Source organism: Gasterosteus aculeatus, chromosome Y, assembly GCF_964276395.1.
Source record: "Gasterosteus aculeatus chromosome Y, fGasAcu3.hap1.1, whole genome shotgun sequence".
NCBI lineage: Eukaryota > Metazoa > Chordata > Actinopteri > Perciformes > Gasterosteidae > Gasterosteus > Gasterosteus aculeatus.
This window is the reverse complement of record NC_135709.1, coordinates 19,156,765-19,172,064: the sequence shown is the minus strand read 5'-3', so window position 1 is coordinate 19,172,064 and position 15,300 is coordinate 19,156,765. Positions and strand designations below refer to the sequence as shown.

The following is a 15,300-nucleotide window of genomic DNA, read 5'->3' as shown; positions in this document are numbered from 1 at the left end:
CTTTGAGACTGTGTTACTGAGAGACTGTGACTGCCGCTGGAGGGGAATATGATGGGATTGGGTATTTTTGTTTATGGAAATGTTTTCTTATTTTTTTATTGTAGGCTGGTGTACATAATTACTAAAGTTCAAGATTAAGGTTAAATAAATTATCATATGCAAGGTTGGTGCAGTAATGGTGTGTAAATGGCATTCATTTGGTGTATAATGCATTATTCTGTGATTGCTCTTTCTATCTGTTCTGTCTGTTACTATGCTGAGATCTACTCATGTGCAATACCGTGGAGATCACGTGGAGATGCGGGAGGGGCGGAGGCACATTTAGATTGCATGAGGGGGAGAATACAGTACACCACCAGAGAGGCTTTCGATCACTGTCTCTGGGTAGCTCTTTCAAGTCACAAGGGAGCAAAGGTAGAGTGTGGAGTAGGCCAACCTGTTATGCAAATATGGGTTTTGACCACCCTACTTCTTAACAAGTAAAAAGACATTTAAAGAAAAGGTTAATAATACATTTTTGAAATAAGAATGATCATTTCTTCATTTTTTAAAAGGGTGGAGTTGCATTTATTTCCTTGGCAAATATGGCATCGGTTTAAAAATATGAGCTGCTTCTCATAAGGCCATGGTGGTGGGTCTATGAGATTATGATGATCACATCAATGGCCTAAAGCCAAGCAGCTAATATGCCATCATAATGTTTGCATATGAGATTATGATGATCAAATTAATCATTTATTGTATTTATCATGAAGGACCTGAACAGTGACTTGATTTATCTCTGTGTGCAACAGAGTACATTCCTTGTAAATTGTGCTTACATGCTGCTAGAGTGATACAGGAGAGGGGTGTATAGATATTATGTCTTTGACAGATGCTTACATTAGCATAGATAACTCTGATCTTTGATCAACTGTATACTGGTTCAAAGCTATTTGGTTCAAAAGCTATTTAAAATGTAGATGAACTACACAACACTCAACAACTATTGTACATTTTTGCAAATAATAATGACTTAACCATTAATAACCATGTGAACCCATGTAGCGATTAGGGTTAAGTTTAATAAGAAACATTAGTGATGCTGAGCTCGCGTCAGATCAGATGCAATTGAGGTTTCAATGGTTAACAATATTAGGATCATCATGCACTATGCTGGTCTGTTTGTTACTGTTTGGCACTAATACTGAATCACAACTGTCTGGATAAAAGCATGTCAGTATCAATCAATATGGATGCATTTGTATCAAGTTAAATAGATAAAGTCAAACCTTGACAACTGTAATCATGTTTGCTGTGAACATTCCTTAGTGAGTGAAGGCATCATACAGCAGCTATCGTGCCCTTCATGTTACGTTGCTGTTACCCTCTGTTCTAGGGTAGAATATTATGCTTTATATTTCCAGCCATACTCTCTGTATTGAATTATAATATGTTATAACCTAAGTAGGACAGAAAATACAGATTACTTCAGGTGATAATATTTTTTAACATTGATGTTTAAATATTTCCTCCAACCTCGTCTTTCTATAATTATATATATATATATATATATATATATATATATATATATATATATATATATATATATATATCCAAAACAATTGGGAGGAGGTCTAAAACTGGGTATTATAGAGGGTGGATAATATCGCTTATTCAAATGGACTACTCATTTACATCATTGCAGTCTGGACAAACCGTGTTTGCCCGATAATCCTCCTTTTTATAGATTGCATTTCCATTACTATGCACAAATGGGAATTGTGGTTCCATTATTAAGATGGATTTAATGTTTTTGGTATGAGTTAACCTGCACCTACGTCTACTTTAAACCGGATTTCATAAGAAGTTTGCATGCTTTTTCGCATCACCTGAATATATAACTAAATGTATTCTATGTTGAATGTGGTATACCAGTGGTCAACAACTAACTAATTACAAGTGTTTTTATATAAATCTGGTGTGTTTCCTGATCACTTGTTGTGTTTTTGGTTACAGAAGGAATGGCTGTGCCTGAACTGCCAGACTCGGAGGGCTTTGTCTGGAGAGCTGGGAGATTCAGGAAGAATACCACAGGTTACACCTGTATTTGCCAAGCCAAGCGCCCTGTCCACACCTGCAACTGCAGAGGCAGAACCCAAAACTTCCCCTGCAAAGGCAGAGCTGACATCTGTGGTGACAAAATCACAGCCCACCCCTGACTCCATCAAGTCGATGCCAACAGCTCCAACCCTAAAGCCAAAGATGGAACCTATGTCTGTCGAAAAGGAAACCACGGCTACAGCAGCTTCCGAACATGTGAAGATCCAGCCCACACACATAGCCATAAAGGAAACGGTTTCACCTGTTTTAGAAGAAAAACAGCCATTGGCAGCATTCACAGCAGAAGTCATGCCACCCGCTAAGGACGCAGCAACACCAAAGGCTGAAGTACCAAACACAGATCATAACAGGACTGTAACAGTGGAAGACAGAGAAGAGTCAGTGAAAGTGAAATTCATAGAACCACAATATCCCAATGCTGAAGAGTCTAAAGTTGACTTTTCAAAAGACAAGTTGGAAGCAGATGTTGCTTCAGCTTCCCCCCTACCTGCAACTGAAGCTACAGCTGTACCTACTTTCCATTTTGCTGCAGAGGTTGTCCCAGGAAATAAAATAAAGCCAGAATCGTCTGCTCCACATAAGATTAAGGAGTTACTCACTGATGATCATATTGAACTGACAGAGCCAACAACATCTTTACCACAAGCTGAGGTGCAACCAAAGTTACACGAACCACAGCTGGTATTGGAAAAACAAACAGCCGGCAAGGAAATGGCTGAAGAATTAATTGAAAAGATCAACAACATCACCTTATTTCCAGAGACACAAGTATCGGCAAATAACATCATAATACAAGTAAGTTTTTGTCCTCTTTTTTAAAACTTTATTATTTTATTGACTTCAATAACAACATATCAACATACATATCAATTGTTTTTCATACAATTTTGAGTAGAAACAAGAGATTCTTTCAAGGAGGAAATGGATTTGAGGTTTTCTTGATGTTTTTTGCATCCTCAGGGTCAAGATGAAATAAACAAAGAACCAGTGAAAGAAGTAAAGGTCACCATACCTACTGAAAACAAAGTTGTGACTACAACAGCAACAAAGCCTGAATCCAAAACAGAGGAGCCTGATGAAGATCAACCACAAATTTTACCCAGGGCACAAGATTTTAAAGATGGGAAGGTTGTTGCAAGTCAAAAGGATATTCCAGTATCTACAAATACATCCATTCCAGTAAAGGAGGGAGCTGAGAGAAGACGCTTAAGTTTCCAAGCAATGGCTGAGAGCAGTGAAAGTGAGTTTACACCTTCACCTAAAGTCCAGAAGAGAAAACTGAAGGTCAGGAATGTTTCATCCAGCAGTGAAGACATTAAATCTGAAAGCGCTGACTCCTCTATGGAGGATGAAGAATTCATCCGCAAGCAGATAATGGGCATGGGTGATGAAGATGAAGATATTTATCCTTCAGAAGATGAGAGAGAAAAGGATTTAGTAGATGACGAACCTATCAACATTTTTGAACTTGATAAAAGTTCAGTGACGGCCAAACCACTTTCTAGAAAGAGTAGTACCGAGAATGAAGAAAGCCCAGTTAGGAGAACAACCCTTCCAAAAGTATTCGCTGAAATACCTCAAGATATTTCTGAAACCATTCCCTGCTCTAGATTCAAGAAAGCTCTTCCAGTCATCAGACACAGACAAAGCACTGATGAAGAGGTGGAGAGCATCACAGAATCCCTGTCAAAGGGATCGTCCAGTGTTCAGGTATCTAGTTTTACCCCGGGATCTTCACCCACTTCTGCCTCATCTCTGGAGGAGGACAGTGACAGCAGCCCCAGACACAGGAAAATCCGTGGGGAAAAGCAGCTTCGCAAAGGAAGACACAGGCAGCCAACTCAGCCTCTCCCAACCATTGAAAACTCCTCTGAGGAAGAGAAAATGAGGGGGGGTGAGAAGCCTAGAAAAGAAAAAGAAGAACTTAAATCCCATGGGACTTCCCTGTTTCCCACCAAAGATACTTCCTCAACAGAGAATCTGAAGCAGATCACAACAATGGACGAAACCAGTAGATCTGGTTCTGAGTACTCTGCTAGTATAGAATCCGAGCCAGAGGTTTGGCGAGCAGTACAGAGAGGGGATAAGCCATCACCAACAGTGATTCCATACAATCTCTCTGATCCATTTAACGAGAAGCATATTGTGACATCACCACTGAAGAGTGCTGAAGAAACATATGAGGAAATCAGTCAAAAGACAAAAGCTATTCCTGGGGAGAGTCCTCCTGATATTGAGCCACTTTATGGAGGGATGTCCATAGAGGACTATCTTTATGGATCCTTAGTGGAGGAGCCTGAAATGAAGATGGGGGAATCTCCAGAGGATACAAGCTCTGAGTGTCTCAAACATCTTAGGTCTCCAGAGGAGGTCTATGAGAAGATGATGCAGAAAAAGAGAGAACTGATGATGATAGAGCAAGAGTTCCAACAGGCTACAATTGCCATTGCATCATCCTCATCGGGGGCTTCCGTCACTGGGCCTCCTTTGATTGCAGAGACCTGTGTGGTGACCATAGCCACAGAAGAGACATCACCTACTGCACAATTTGACATGCTTCTTCCAGGCACTGAAACCTCTAGTGAAGTGCCAGTGAAGAGAAAGAAAAGACCTGCTCCACCGCGACCCACTGAACCCCCTAAGCGTTCAGAAGTGAATGTTGTACTTATTACACCTAGTGGATCCATTGGTTTTGCCAGGCCTATGGTTCGTCAAGATCCTTCACTCGGAAAGGCATTGTTCCCCATACCGGACCTCAAGATTACCCGGTGCTCATCTGGGGAGGAAGAGGATGACAGTCTTGCACACGAGTATGGTGTTGGTATTTCCTCTGACATTACGCCCAGTGATGACTCTGAGACTAAAGATTATCCCTCCATAAGCCCACCTTTGTCTGAAACCACAGAGATGGATCCTTTCGGTGTGGTCTGTGAAATTCCAGATCCACAACCTATTCCAACTCCAATTTCAGCACTAGAACTAACTACCACACCGTCCCCTGTATCACCATTGTCACCTCCAACTTCACCAGCCTCTCCAGAGTCCAGTATGGCTTCTAATGCTACATCCTCATCCTCACTCCAGGCTCAAACACCGCTTTCATCGGATTCAACTCCGCTGTCTACACCAACACATCCAACTTTATTTGTAATCCAATCACCTCAAGATATCTCACCATCATCCCCTAGCACAATTGCAAAAGTACCGTCTACTGGGGCCTCCGTTTCTTACACCACTCTTACCAAAGTTATAGCTACAATGCCATATGTGGTGTCTGGTCCATCCAAAGCTCAAACAGCTGCAGTAGGTCAAGGTAAGGCATCTACAGCTGAAGCTTCAACTCCAGCCCTATTGGGGATGTGTAGTCCTGTCACTGTAGTGGTTCAGAAGCCGGACCTAGTTTCATCTCCATCTCAGGTGCCTATTGTGGCTCCAGCTGTTGTACAGGTCTCAGCACAAAGACCAGCACCTGTTGTTGTCTCAGCTGTACCCCCAGTCTTATTTACACCTGTACCTGTTACAGTCAACAATGAATCTTTAGCCCTAGTTGATATTGATTCTGTCACTCAGGCATCATGCCCTTGGACAGTCAAAGACCAGATGGTGCCTGACCTAGTTTCAACTACATCTTCAATCTTTGCACAAACCCCATTACCGGTCTCAGCACTCGTAACCAGTCCAACTCAAGGCCAAGCCAAAGTGGTACACCCTTTCCGGACAGCCATCTCACCAGTGAGCCCAGCTCCAGTACAACCAGCCCAGGGTCCAGTACCGTCTTCAGCATCAACTATTATAACCAAAAAAAAGGTCCCTCCTCCTCCACCACCTCGGTCTACTTCAGTGTCATTACCTAAGAGTAGTGCAGAATTTCCACTTGTAAGGACTGTTCAGTATGTCACCCCCACTATGACCACCACCATAGCTAACAGAGCCACAGTGACTGGTAAGCCAATGCAATCTGTATTTGTGGATATACAGCCAAGAATGGAAGACATACAACCAGATAGTGGGGCTGTACCTCAGGTAGTTACCCCAACCAGACAAGGGCATGTAGTCATCATAGTGCCAAGTGTGGAAAACAAATCTCTCCTTGAACAAACCCCACAAGATATGGCTGGCAAAGGATCTGTTTCTGCTACTACTACTACTCTACCACAACGTAGTCAAATGCCTTCAGATATACCCAGCACCAATACAGATTCATTATCCACTAAGTTGTCAGCAGCTTCAGCTTCACCCCTTATGTCGAAACCTACAGCAGTCATCGTCGATCCAGTTGAAATACTTGTAGCAGATACATCTCCATCTTTTCCTACCAATTTAACCAAACCAATCGTGTATCCAACACTGGTTCCCTCGTCAGTGACGATTGCCACAGCAGCAAAAGCTTCTTATACCACAGATAGCCCTAATCAAACTGCAAAGCCTCCTCCACCCATACCACCTAAGCCTATATCAATTCCAGCTGGACTGGTTTTCAGCCATAAGCCAGGAGAGAGTGTCAAACCACCTCCACCTCACGTGGCTCCTAAAGCTGCTACACTACCTAGGATCAAAGAACCTCCAAATGCTTTGTCCCTCAGCCTTACTCGGCCAGTGGAGTCTAAGTTCAGTGCAACATCTCCTAAGTCACCTATGTCTCCCAGACATTCTAAATGTTTGCAAACCTATGTAGTGATAACCCTTCCATCTGAGCCTGGCTCACCGACAGAGGTTATAACAGTCCAGGCACCTGTAAGACGAGGCTCCATCCCATCTACAAAAGTCTCAGGGGTAAGGACCACACCTTCAGAGCAAAAAACATTCACTGAGGCATTCTCAGCACAGGCTACAGTTAGGAGGGCCTCCGTTCCCACTGTAAGGCACCCACCTCTAATATCCATAGATCCAACTCAGGCAGTCGAACATGTAACTTCCTATAATGTTCTGGATAATAAAGTGTCAGCCAGGGGAGACTATCTGCCTTCTGCGGTACAATCACCATTTATTGCTGATGTCATGGTGGAGCCATTAGGTCAGAATACATCTATTCAGGCACATATTGTACCTCTTCCAATTAAGAAACCATGTGTGCAACAGCAGCAATTAATTACTCCGGAACTGCCACCACCTCAAACTATGTATGAGGTCCTCACAACGCACCCAGAGCCAAAGGTTGTTATTCAACCACAAACCGTCCAATCCGCAACACAATCCCAGTGTTTACCACTTTTTGCTCCTCATGCACCAATAACAATTGTACCTTCGCAGCGACAGCCTTTGACAGAAGCTGTTGCTTTACCACTGCAGACTGAGGTAACTTTAGTTGCACCACTCCCTCAAGATAGACCAGCTGCAATTTCCACAACTGTTCTCAATCCACAAGTTGCAGCTCAAATAAAAATGCCAAACCAGGAACAGTATTTGCCTACTCATGGCATGGTAACTGAGACAGTTGTGGTTAAATCACAAACACCAGTAGTGAGTCAGCTAATTCCTCTTCAACAGCAATTTGCATTAGTTGAATTGATCCACTCTACAGAGCAACAAGTACCTACAGTTTTCAGCCAGACTCCCACCATTGCAGAAATCCCATTAGCACCACCAACATTTTGTCCTTTAGAAGTTCTATCTTCCCAGCACCCACTGCTCATTGATGAAGTGTTGTCCTTTCCTACAAGCGAAGTACCTAAAGAGATTATTATATCCGAGAATGCCGTTAGAACACCTGGATTAGCAGCAGTATGTCCAGTTCCTCAACCTCAATCTTTCATTGTTGAAATGACTCCAACATTACAGGTAGCTGAGCTATTGCCACTAACTACCGTAGCAAATGTGATAACTCCTACAAGTGTGAATTTGACACCATCACCTCTAGCAATGCACTTCCAACCAATGGACGTACAGCCAGATGTACCTATTCAACAAGTATATCGAGCAATTACATCAACGGTCATGTCACCTTCAACGCCACCTCCGGAGGTTATATCATTGGAACCTGAATATGAGACAATCACAGAGATCATACCAAAGGACAGTGATTTAAGAGCTTCAATGTCATCATCAGTGTGGCAGCCCCAGGCAGCTGCGGGGATGCCATATGGAGTCATTTCAACTAGGGAAAATACAAGGGGAAGGAGGGAATCTATGTCGGGCATAGTGCAGCCAACATACACCATAATTGAAATGTATACTCATCCATATGAAATGCCCAACCAGGGGACAATTGAGGCTTTTGCTGGCACCAGGAGAGAATCAATAACCATCCTGCCATCTTTACCATTGCCACATGTAGTAAATATGCCAGCTGAAAAAGATATTCCTATTGATGGTTATGCGGTTCAAAGCCCCTACAGGAGAGGATCCATTTATTCAACAGAACCAATACCACAAGTATCAACCTATTCATCAGAATATGAATATCCTCTGGAGGTAATATCCGCTGAAGCATATACCAGGAGAACCCCAATACCCACTGCACAGGCCATTCCACAGGCTGCATCTGTGGCTCCAGTCACTATCACTAAAATTCAGCAGGAGTCTATTGAGAGTCAAGAGATTCGAGGACCAGAACAGGTGGTCTCAAGTATGAGTTACATGTATTCTTCTTCAATTTCTACTTCAGGCCAGCCTCCTGAAAGCCTGCCAAGCCTTGTAACTCAGGTGGTCACTACTGAAGTCCAAAGGACCACTGTATCCGTTGTTCATGAAAGACTTCCACAAATCCCTCAACACAGTGTAGCAATCGCCATCCAACCATACGTAGCTAAAGTCCAAGCTCTGACAAAACACAATGCAAAGAGAATTTACCCGGGTGATGTTGTTGATTTACGAACCATGAAGGTTGACATAAAGATGACTGAACAAGGCATGGACCTAACGCCACCTGAGTCATGTCGACAGTCATTTTCAAGTGACTGTAGTGGTTGCCAAATCACAGCAGTGCAGCCTGAGATAGTAAATCTTAGTGCAGAGATAACCCCTGCAACCACGCTGTCTGTGGTCACAGACAGCATAACAATAGTCGCCTGCACAGCCACCATTGCCTCATATAACAGTACTCCAGCTGAGAAACCACTCGATTTGCAAGGTCATGTTTCGTCATTGCCACTGCCTCTCACCACAAACAAACCATTCGAACCGCTTGCTCAGATCGTCTACAGACCTGTGAATACCCAGCCTTTAGCCAGTGCTCTAGCATCCGCAGCTCAAGACCTGCCCATTAATCTTTCCTTTGGAGCCTTGGTCTCCTCAGGTGGCGAAGAGCCAATGACTTCCCCACTATCTATCAGAAACGAAGATGCTGTGCTTTCTCTGGAGGCCACTGGGGCTATGGATCTGTCAAACTACAGACCAGTGAGAGCTATGGTAGCTTTGTCTAACACAAGCCCTGGAGTGGTGACGACTGTTGTAGAAGATGATGGGACTCCAGTTGACCTTACAGCTGGTAGCAGGATTGTTTGCTGTGATGTTATTTATAAGCTACCCTTCACAGGAAGCTGCAGAACACAGCCACCTGTTACAAGTCAACCTGACAATCGTTTTGGCTATAGTGATGACCACTATCAATATGATAATGCTGGACTGTATGGTTTCCAAGTTATGAATGATATACAAGCCTCAATGTCTGAGACCAACCTGACAGAGGCAGGACTGTTTTCCTATGATCCCAGGAATGACTATGACCATCTCAGTAGATCTTCAGATGGCGCTATGGACCTCACTGCTGCCAAACTTTCTTCTGGTGAGTACAGGGGTATTTCTGTATTTTTTATTACTTCATTTTTATTTTTATACTCTGTGCTTGCATTTAGTTGTTTTAATAGACAGGACTTTTCTTTACCATGTGCCTTTTGTCTTTAACCTATATAATTACAGTCCATTCCCTTTGATAAGGCATGTGTAGTTTTGTTCCCTTTATGTTGATTAAGTCATGCTTTCCATTACTGTTTAACTTGCTTTTTTAAATACATATTAAAACCTGCTTTTTATTTCTTTTGTCTTCATACAGATGCATGCGTGTGCCTCCGTGTGCTCCCTCAATATTTTGGTTTTGCGTCTTGCTAGCCAAACTGACAACCGATATGCATGTGAAATTACAGTCTTTTTAAATCCAAATTGCATGAACCTTCATGTTCATTCAAAAATGATATATTTGATGAAGTTAAATATATATCTTTGGACTTATTATGGCAGGTAAAGCTCTAGACTACACTAGCAAATCTACTGGATTCTACCCTGGGACGATTGCTGCTCCAGTTCCATCCACAAATACAATTACAACTCAACCGGGCTCTATCTTTAGCACCGCCTTACCACCTACAACAACAGTCCAGAACCAGTCATCGCCTTATCCATATGGCTTTATTCACAGTACAGACCCTGGACAGATAATAACTTTTGACACAGAAATACCTAAAGATCTTCTACCCACAGCTTTGGCGGACATCATTACAGGCTATCCGGACATGTACTCAGACGCCACCCTGGAAGCAATTGCTGCCTCTCTGGATGCCTTAGCCTCTTCCCCAATATTCCCAGGGTTAGACAACACCAAGATGGCTCAGTATCAGATGGAAAGGGAGTTTCTAGAGCTGGAGAAGCTTAAGCAGCTTTGTCTTGCTGAGGAACTGGAGTGGGAGAGGCAAGAGATCCAGCGTTACCGTGAAAAGGAGCAGCTAATGGTCCAGAGGGAGCTTGAGGAGCTTCAAGCACTGAAACAGCAGCTTCTTATGCAGCAAGAAGAAGAGCACCATGCCCACATGGTAGCCCAGCAGGAGACCTATGCTCAGCAAGAAGAGCAGTTGCAGCAAATCCAACAACTCCAACTGCAACTCCAACGCCAGCTTGATGAGCACTATGGTAGCACTGGTCACACAGGAAACTTCTTACATGCCAAATATGCAGGGGTGGGGGACAGTGGCCAGTACTGGCCTGTCAAAGATGAGTCTACTGTCTCTATTGGTACACATTTAGAAGAAAGTCAGGATCAGTTTAATATTGTAAAGGTCATTCAAGCTGAACAGGAAGCAGGAAAAAAAATTATCGATAGTGGAGTGCAGACAGATGATGAAGACTCAGCAGAGAAGCAACATGTTGGAAGGAGAAAGAAAAATAAGAGAAATGTTGAGTGCTGCGCTCAGACTGATGATGAGGACCAAGATGAATGGGATGCTCCCACAAAAGCTCGACGACGATCTCGAAAACATAGCGGCGATGGGAGACACGGCTCCAAGGTCTCTAGTATAGCTATCCAAACAGTGGCAGAAATATCTGTCCAGACTGACCACTCTGGAGCTATCAAACCACCTGGTGTCCACATGGACACTAAGGTGGAAATTATCAAGCATATCTCAGCTCCAGAGAACTCTCAGAGAGGTGGCAGTCTTAGCTGTCAGACAGAATCAGATAGAAGTGTCACACCTATTGAGGTGGGGTACAGCACACACCTAAGAGCAGATGTCCCACTCAAGTCAAAAGTCTTCTATACCTCAATTTCCCCTGTGTCCCCGGAAAAGTCCCTTGGAGGGCAGAGAATGTTGACTGCTGACCCAACCAGATTTTCCTCTGGTCCTCGTATGTTAAAGTCTAGTCAGAAGTCTGTGTCTGATCCCAAATCCCTTAGTCCCACCACAGATGACAGGATGGGTGGATACTACGCAGACAGCTATTCTGTGAGTCATAGCAGAATATAAATGGATACAAATATTTGTTTTGTTATTATTGATAATGAAAATTAATGTGCTTGTGATTAAAGTGTTTTTTAATACAAATATAATAGAGAAATATGAAGTGAATTATATTCAATATAGTATTTTATGTATAGTGTTTTGATCGTTATTCAATGATTTATCATTTGTTTTATTTTCCAGAGCCGAAGCTCTCCATCTGGGACAGGTAGGAAGGTCAAACGGACGCTTCCAGATCCCCCTCCTGAGGATGACTCTATGGCAGGACATGCAGGCTACAACAGCAACTCTGCACGTCGCCGTCTTGCCCGCAGTACAACAATGGCTCGGGCAAAGATCCTGCAGGACATTGACAAGGAGCTTGATCTGGTGGAAAGAGAATCTTATAAACTTCGCAGAAAACAAGCTGAACTAGATGAAGAAGAGAAGGAGATTGACGCCAAGCTACGGTAAGATGCTGCAAAGATCAAAACAATTCAAGATTTTGGTTCTCACCTTTTTTCAGACCATATGACATTATTTCATTAACAAATAATAGTAACCAATAAATATGTCATGAATTAATTACAACTTTTATCATTGCACCCCCCCCCCTCCTGCAATTATTATTACTAATTAATTTACATGATTCCCCTTTTACCTTATGGGCTTATGGGCTAAAAGGCTGCCTTGACATCACTCAGTAAGACCTCTCAACACTCACACATGTCATACTCATACAAAGGTACTATTGTGTGAGACCCCAGATTTTTTTTGCCTCTTTAGTTGTATGCTTATGGATTTATCAGTGCATGAATAGTAAAACTATTTGTATAATCTGTTGTTATCACTGTAGCTACCTTGAGATGGGTATCAACCGGCGTAAGGAGGCCTTGCTGAAGGAGAGAGAGAAGAGAGAGAGGGCCTATCTCCAGGGGGTGGCGGAGGAAAGAGACTACATGTCAGACAGTGAAGTTAGCAACATCAGAGAGTCCAGGGCTGACGGCCTGGAGAGACCACGGACAGCTCCCCAGTCGGAGTTTGACCAATTCATCCCCCCCCAGACTGAAGCTGATTCCCAGTACAACACACTAACTAGTCCCTACTCTCACTATGCCCAGTACGTTCCCCAGACCCAAACCACCAGCCACTACACTCAACAGAACCTATATCAGCAGCAGCAGTCCCTTTACCACCAACAGGCGTCTCCTTACACAAACCTATCCCTCCCCCATTACCAAGGTCAGTCTAGCAGCTACCAACATGCGCTGCTCTTGCAGAAGGGAAAACAACGACGATCCACCATGTCCGAATTAGAGCCTAAGATCACCACCAACTATGAAGTGATACACAACCAGCATCTGCTCATTGTGCCAACCTCCACAGAAAGTGTTTATGGAGTTGCATACCTTGGGGATAAGTATGGCAGCTTGGACTTGAGGCTGGGGCTAGGGGAAAGGAGCATGGCCTCTAGTCCCATGTCAAGCATTTCTGCTGATTCTTTTTATGCCGATATCGACAACCGCAATTCCAGGAACTACGTGCTGATAGAGGACATAGGGGAGCTCACCAAGGCCTCAACGGGGCAGAGCAACACAGGCATGGGTTCTGGATTCAACATTCCTGATAAAGAGTTGTCCAAGGCAGACAGACTCCTCAGGGCAGCAGAAGTCAGGTGCACAGCAGAGGTAAATCCTTTATTGTGACCATACACATTTTACCTTACTTATCCACGTGCTGTGTTTTCAATAACGTATCCATCCATCCATCTATCTGTTAATTTTACAGTTGCATTGACTTCATATAAATTATTTTGAGAATGTATTAGCATTGCTTTACTGCTTTTTTTCCCTATTTTTTACAATTGAATGCAGACAGCTGGCAGCAAAACAAAGTGTTAGATTTTGGACTGATACTAACAGAAGTATATGAAAAGTTCTGTTCTTAAAAATTCCGCTCTTTTCACAAACAAATGTAGACCCAATGGTTCAGTCTGGCCAGATATGTAAACATGTAACTGATCAAGCATTCTCGAGGTATATGCAACAGACATAAAACATATTTGTAACTGTCAAATTAATTCCCATTACTCTTAAGAAAACATTCAATGTTATTATTATATTTTTGTTATGTTATTTTTCCCTTTTAGGTGGCAGATTTTTTAGGCTCATCTCGACTTCATAGTTATGGCAAAGCAGAAGATGAGACAATGGAGGAGCCTTATGAGTTGAAGCTACTAAAGCAGCAGATGAAGCAGGAGTTCAGGCGAGGAACTGAGGGACTAGAGAACCTAACTGCGCTAGGACTTCCCCATCATCTCCCCAGTGATAGCAGTTTTCGTTACTTCCCTAAAGGAGAGAAATATAGTATTGGCAGGTTAACCCTTGAAAAGCAGGCTGCAAAGCAACTCCCAGCAGCTGTGCTTTACCAGAAACAGATGAAGAACAAAAAGGCTACTATAGATCCGAAAGCCATCACAAAATGTTCCCTGATTCAAGAGAGTAGGGATTTGGAGGCTAACTTTAACAATTGTATGGGATCTGGGGTCTCCTCTGTGACCAATCTGGCTGCTACAGCTAGGTTGCTTCAGGATGAGATTACATTTGGATTAAGAAAAAACTTATCTGAGCAGGAGAAATATTTAGGCTCTTCCCTAGGCACCAATTTAGCTGGTTCTCTTAATTTTGGGCAATCCCTCGGACTTGGACCAGCTATCAGGGCCACTGCCCAGGATGATGGTACCTACCCAAGTGGAACCCGTTCCCGACCCTCATCGCGCCCTTCTTCCCGCCCCTCTTCCCGCCCCTCTTCTGTCTATGGGTTGGATCTTTCTATCAAACGGGACCTATCCAGCTCCTCGCTTAGATTAAAAACCGAAGGAGAGGTCCTAGATGCAGCATTTGCTCCAGGGGTGGCCAGAGCGAAGCCTACTAGTCTCCCTATAAGTCAAAGTAGGGGACGCATCCCCATAGTGGCTCAGAACTCTGAGGAGGAAAGCCCCCTGAGCCCGGTGGGGCAGCCTATGGGTATGGCCAGAGCCTCGGCTGGACCTCTTCCTCCAATCTCTGCGGATTCCAGGGACCAATTTGGGTCCAGCCATTCCCTGCCAGAGGTACAGCAACACATGAGGGAGGAATCTCGGATACGAGGCTATGATCGAGACATTGCGTTCATCATGGATGACTTGCAAGGCGCCATGTCCGACAGAGAAGGTAAATGGAGCCTGAGACTGTTGCAGCAACATGACTGTGTGGACCTGCTTGTCATGCATGCAAAGTGTTCATAGTGATTTTGTGCATTAATGGTCTTTCTTTATCATCAGTGCTCTAGATAGTTGTTGTTGTTGTCTCTATTTCCCTTACTCTTGGTATACGTCCCATTAGATATTTGCCTGCTGTTTCCTTTATGTTTTATGTCTTACCCACCGATACATAATACTCTTGGCCTGAGATTATGTATATCACGTATCAGTTCAAGCCATGTTTGTCATGGGATTTTTCAGCATGCTTTGTTTTTTATTATACAGTGGCTTTACCTCTTCATATTTATT

General features: G+C 43.4%; 1 protein-coding gene across 3 annotated transcripts in view; it reads left to right on the top strand.

The window, feature by feature from the left end:
- LOC120812713 (uncharacterized) overlaps positions 1 to 15,300 on the top strand; it is a 40,294-nt gene that overhangs the window by 8,204 nt on the left and 16,790 nt on the right. For all 3 annotated transcript variants that reach the window (XM_078097709.1, XM_078097708.1, XM_078097707.1), the window contains exons 4-9: positions 1,999 to 2,898; positions 3,064 to 9,826; positions 10,279 to 11,756; positions 11,955 to 12,220; positions 12,607 to 13,438; positions 13,900 to 14,962. In XM_078097709.1, the coding sequence (XP_077953835.1) occupies positions 1,999 to 2,898; positions 3,064 to 9,826; positions 10,279 to 11,756; positions 11,955 to 12,220; positions 12,607 to 13,438; positions 13,900 to 14,962 (11,302 nt within the window). The remainder of the gene's footprint in view (positions 1 to 1,998; positions 2,899 to 3,063; positions 9,827 to 10,278; positions 11,757 to 11,954; positions 12,221 to 12,606; positions 13,439 to 13,899; positions 14,963 to 15,300) is intronic.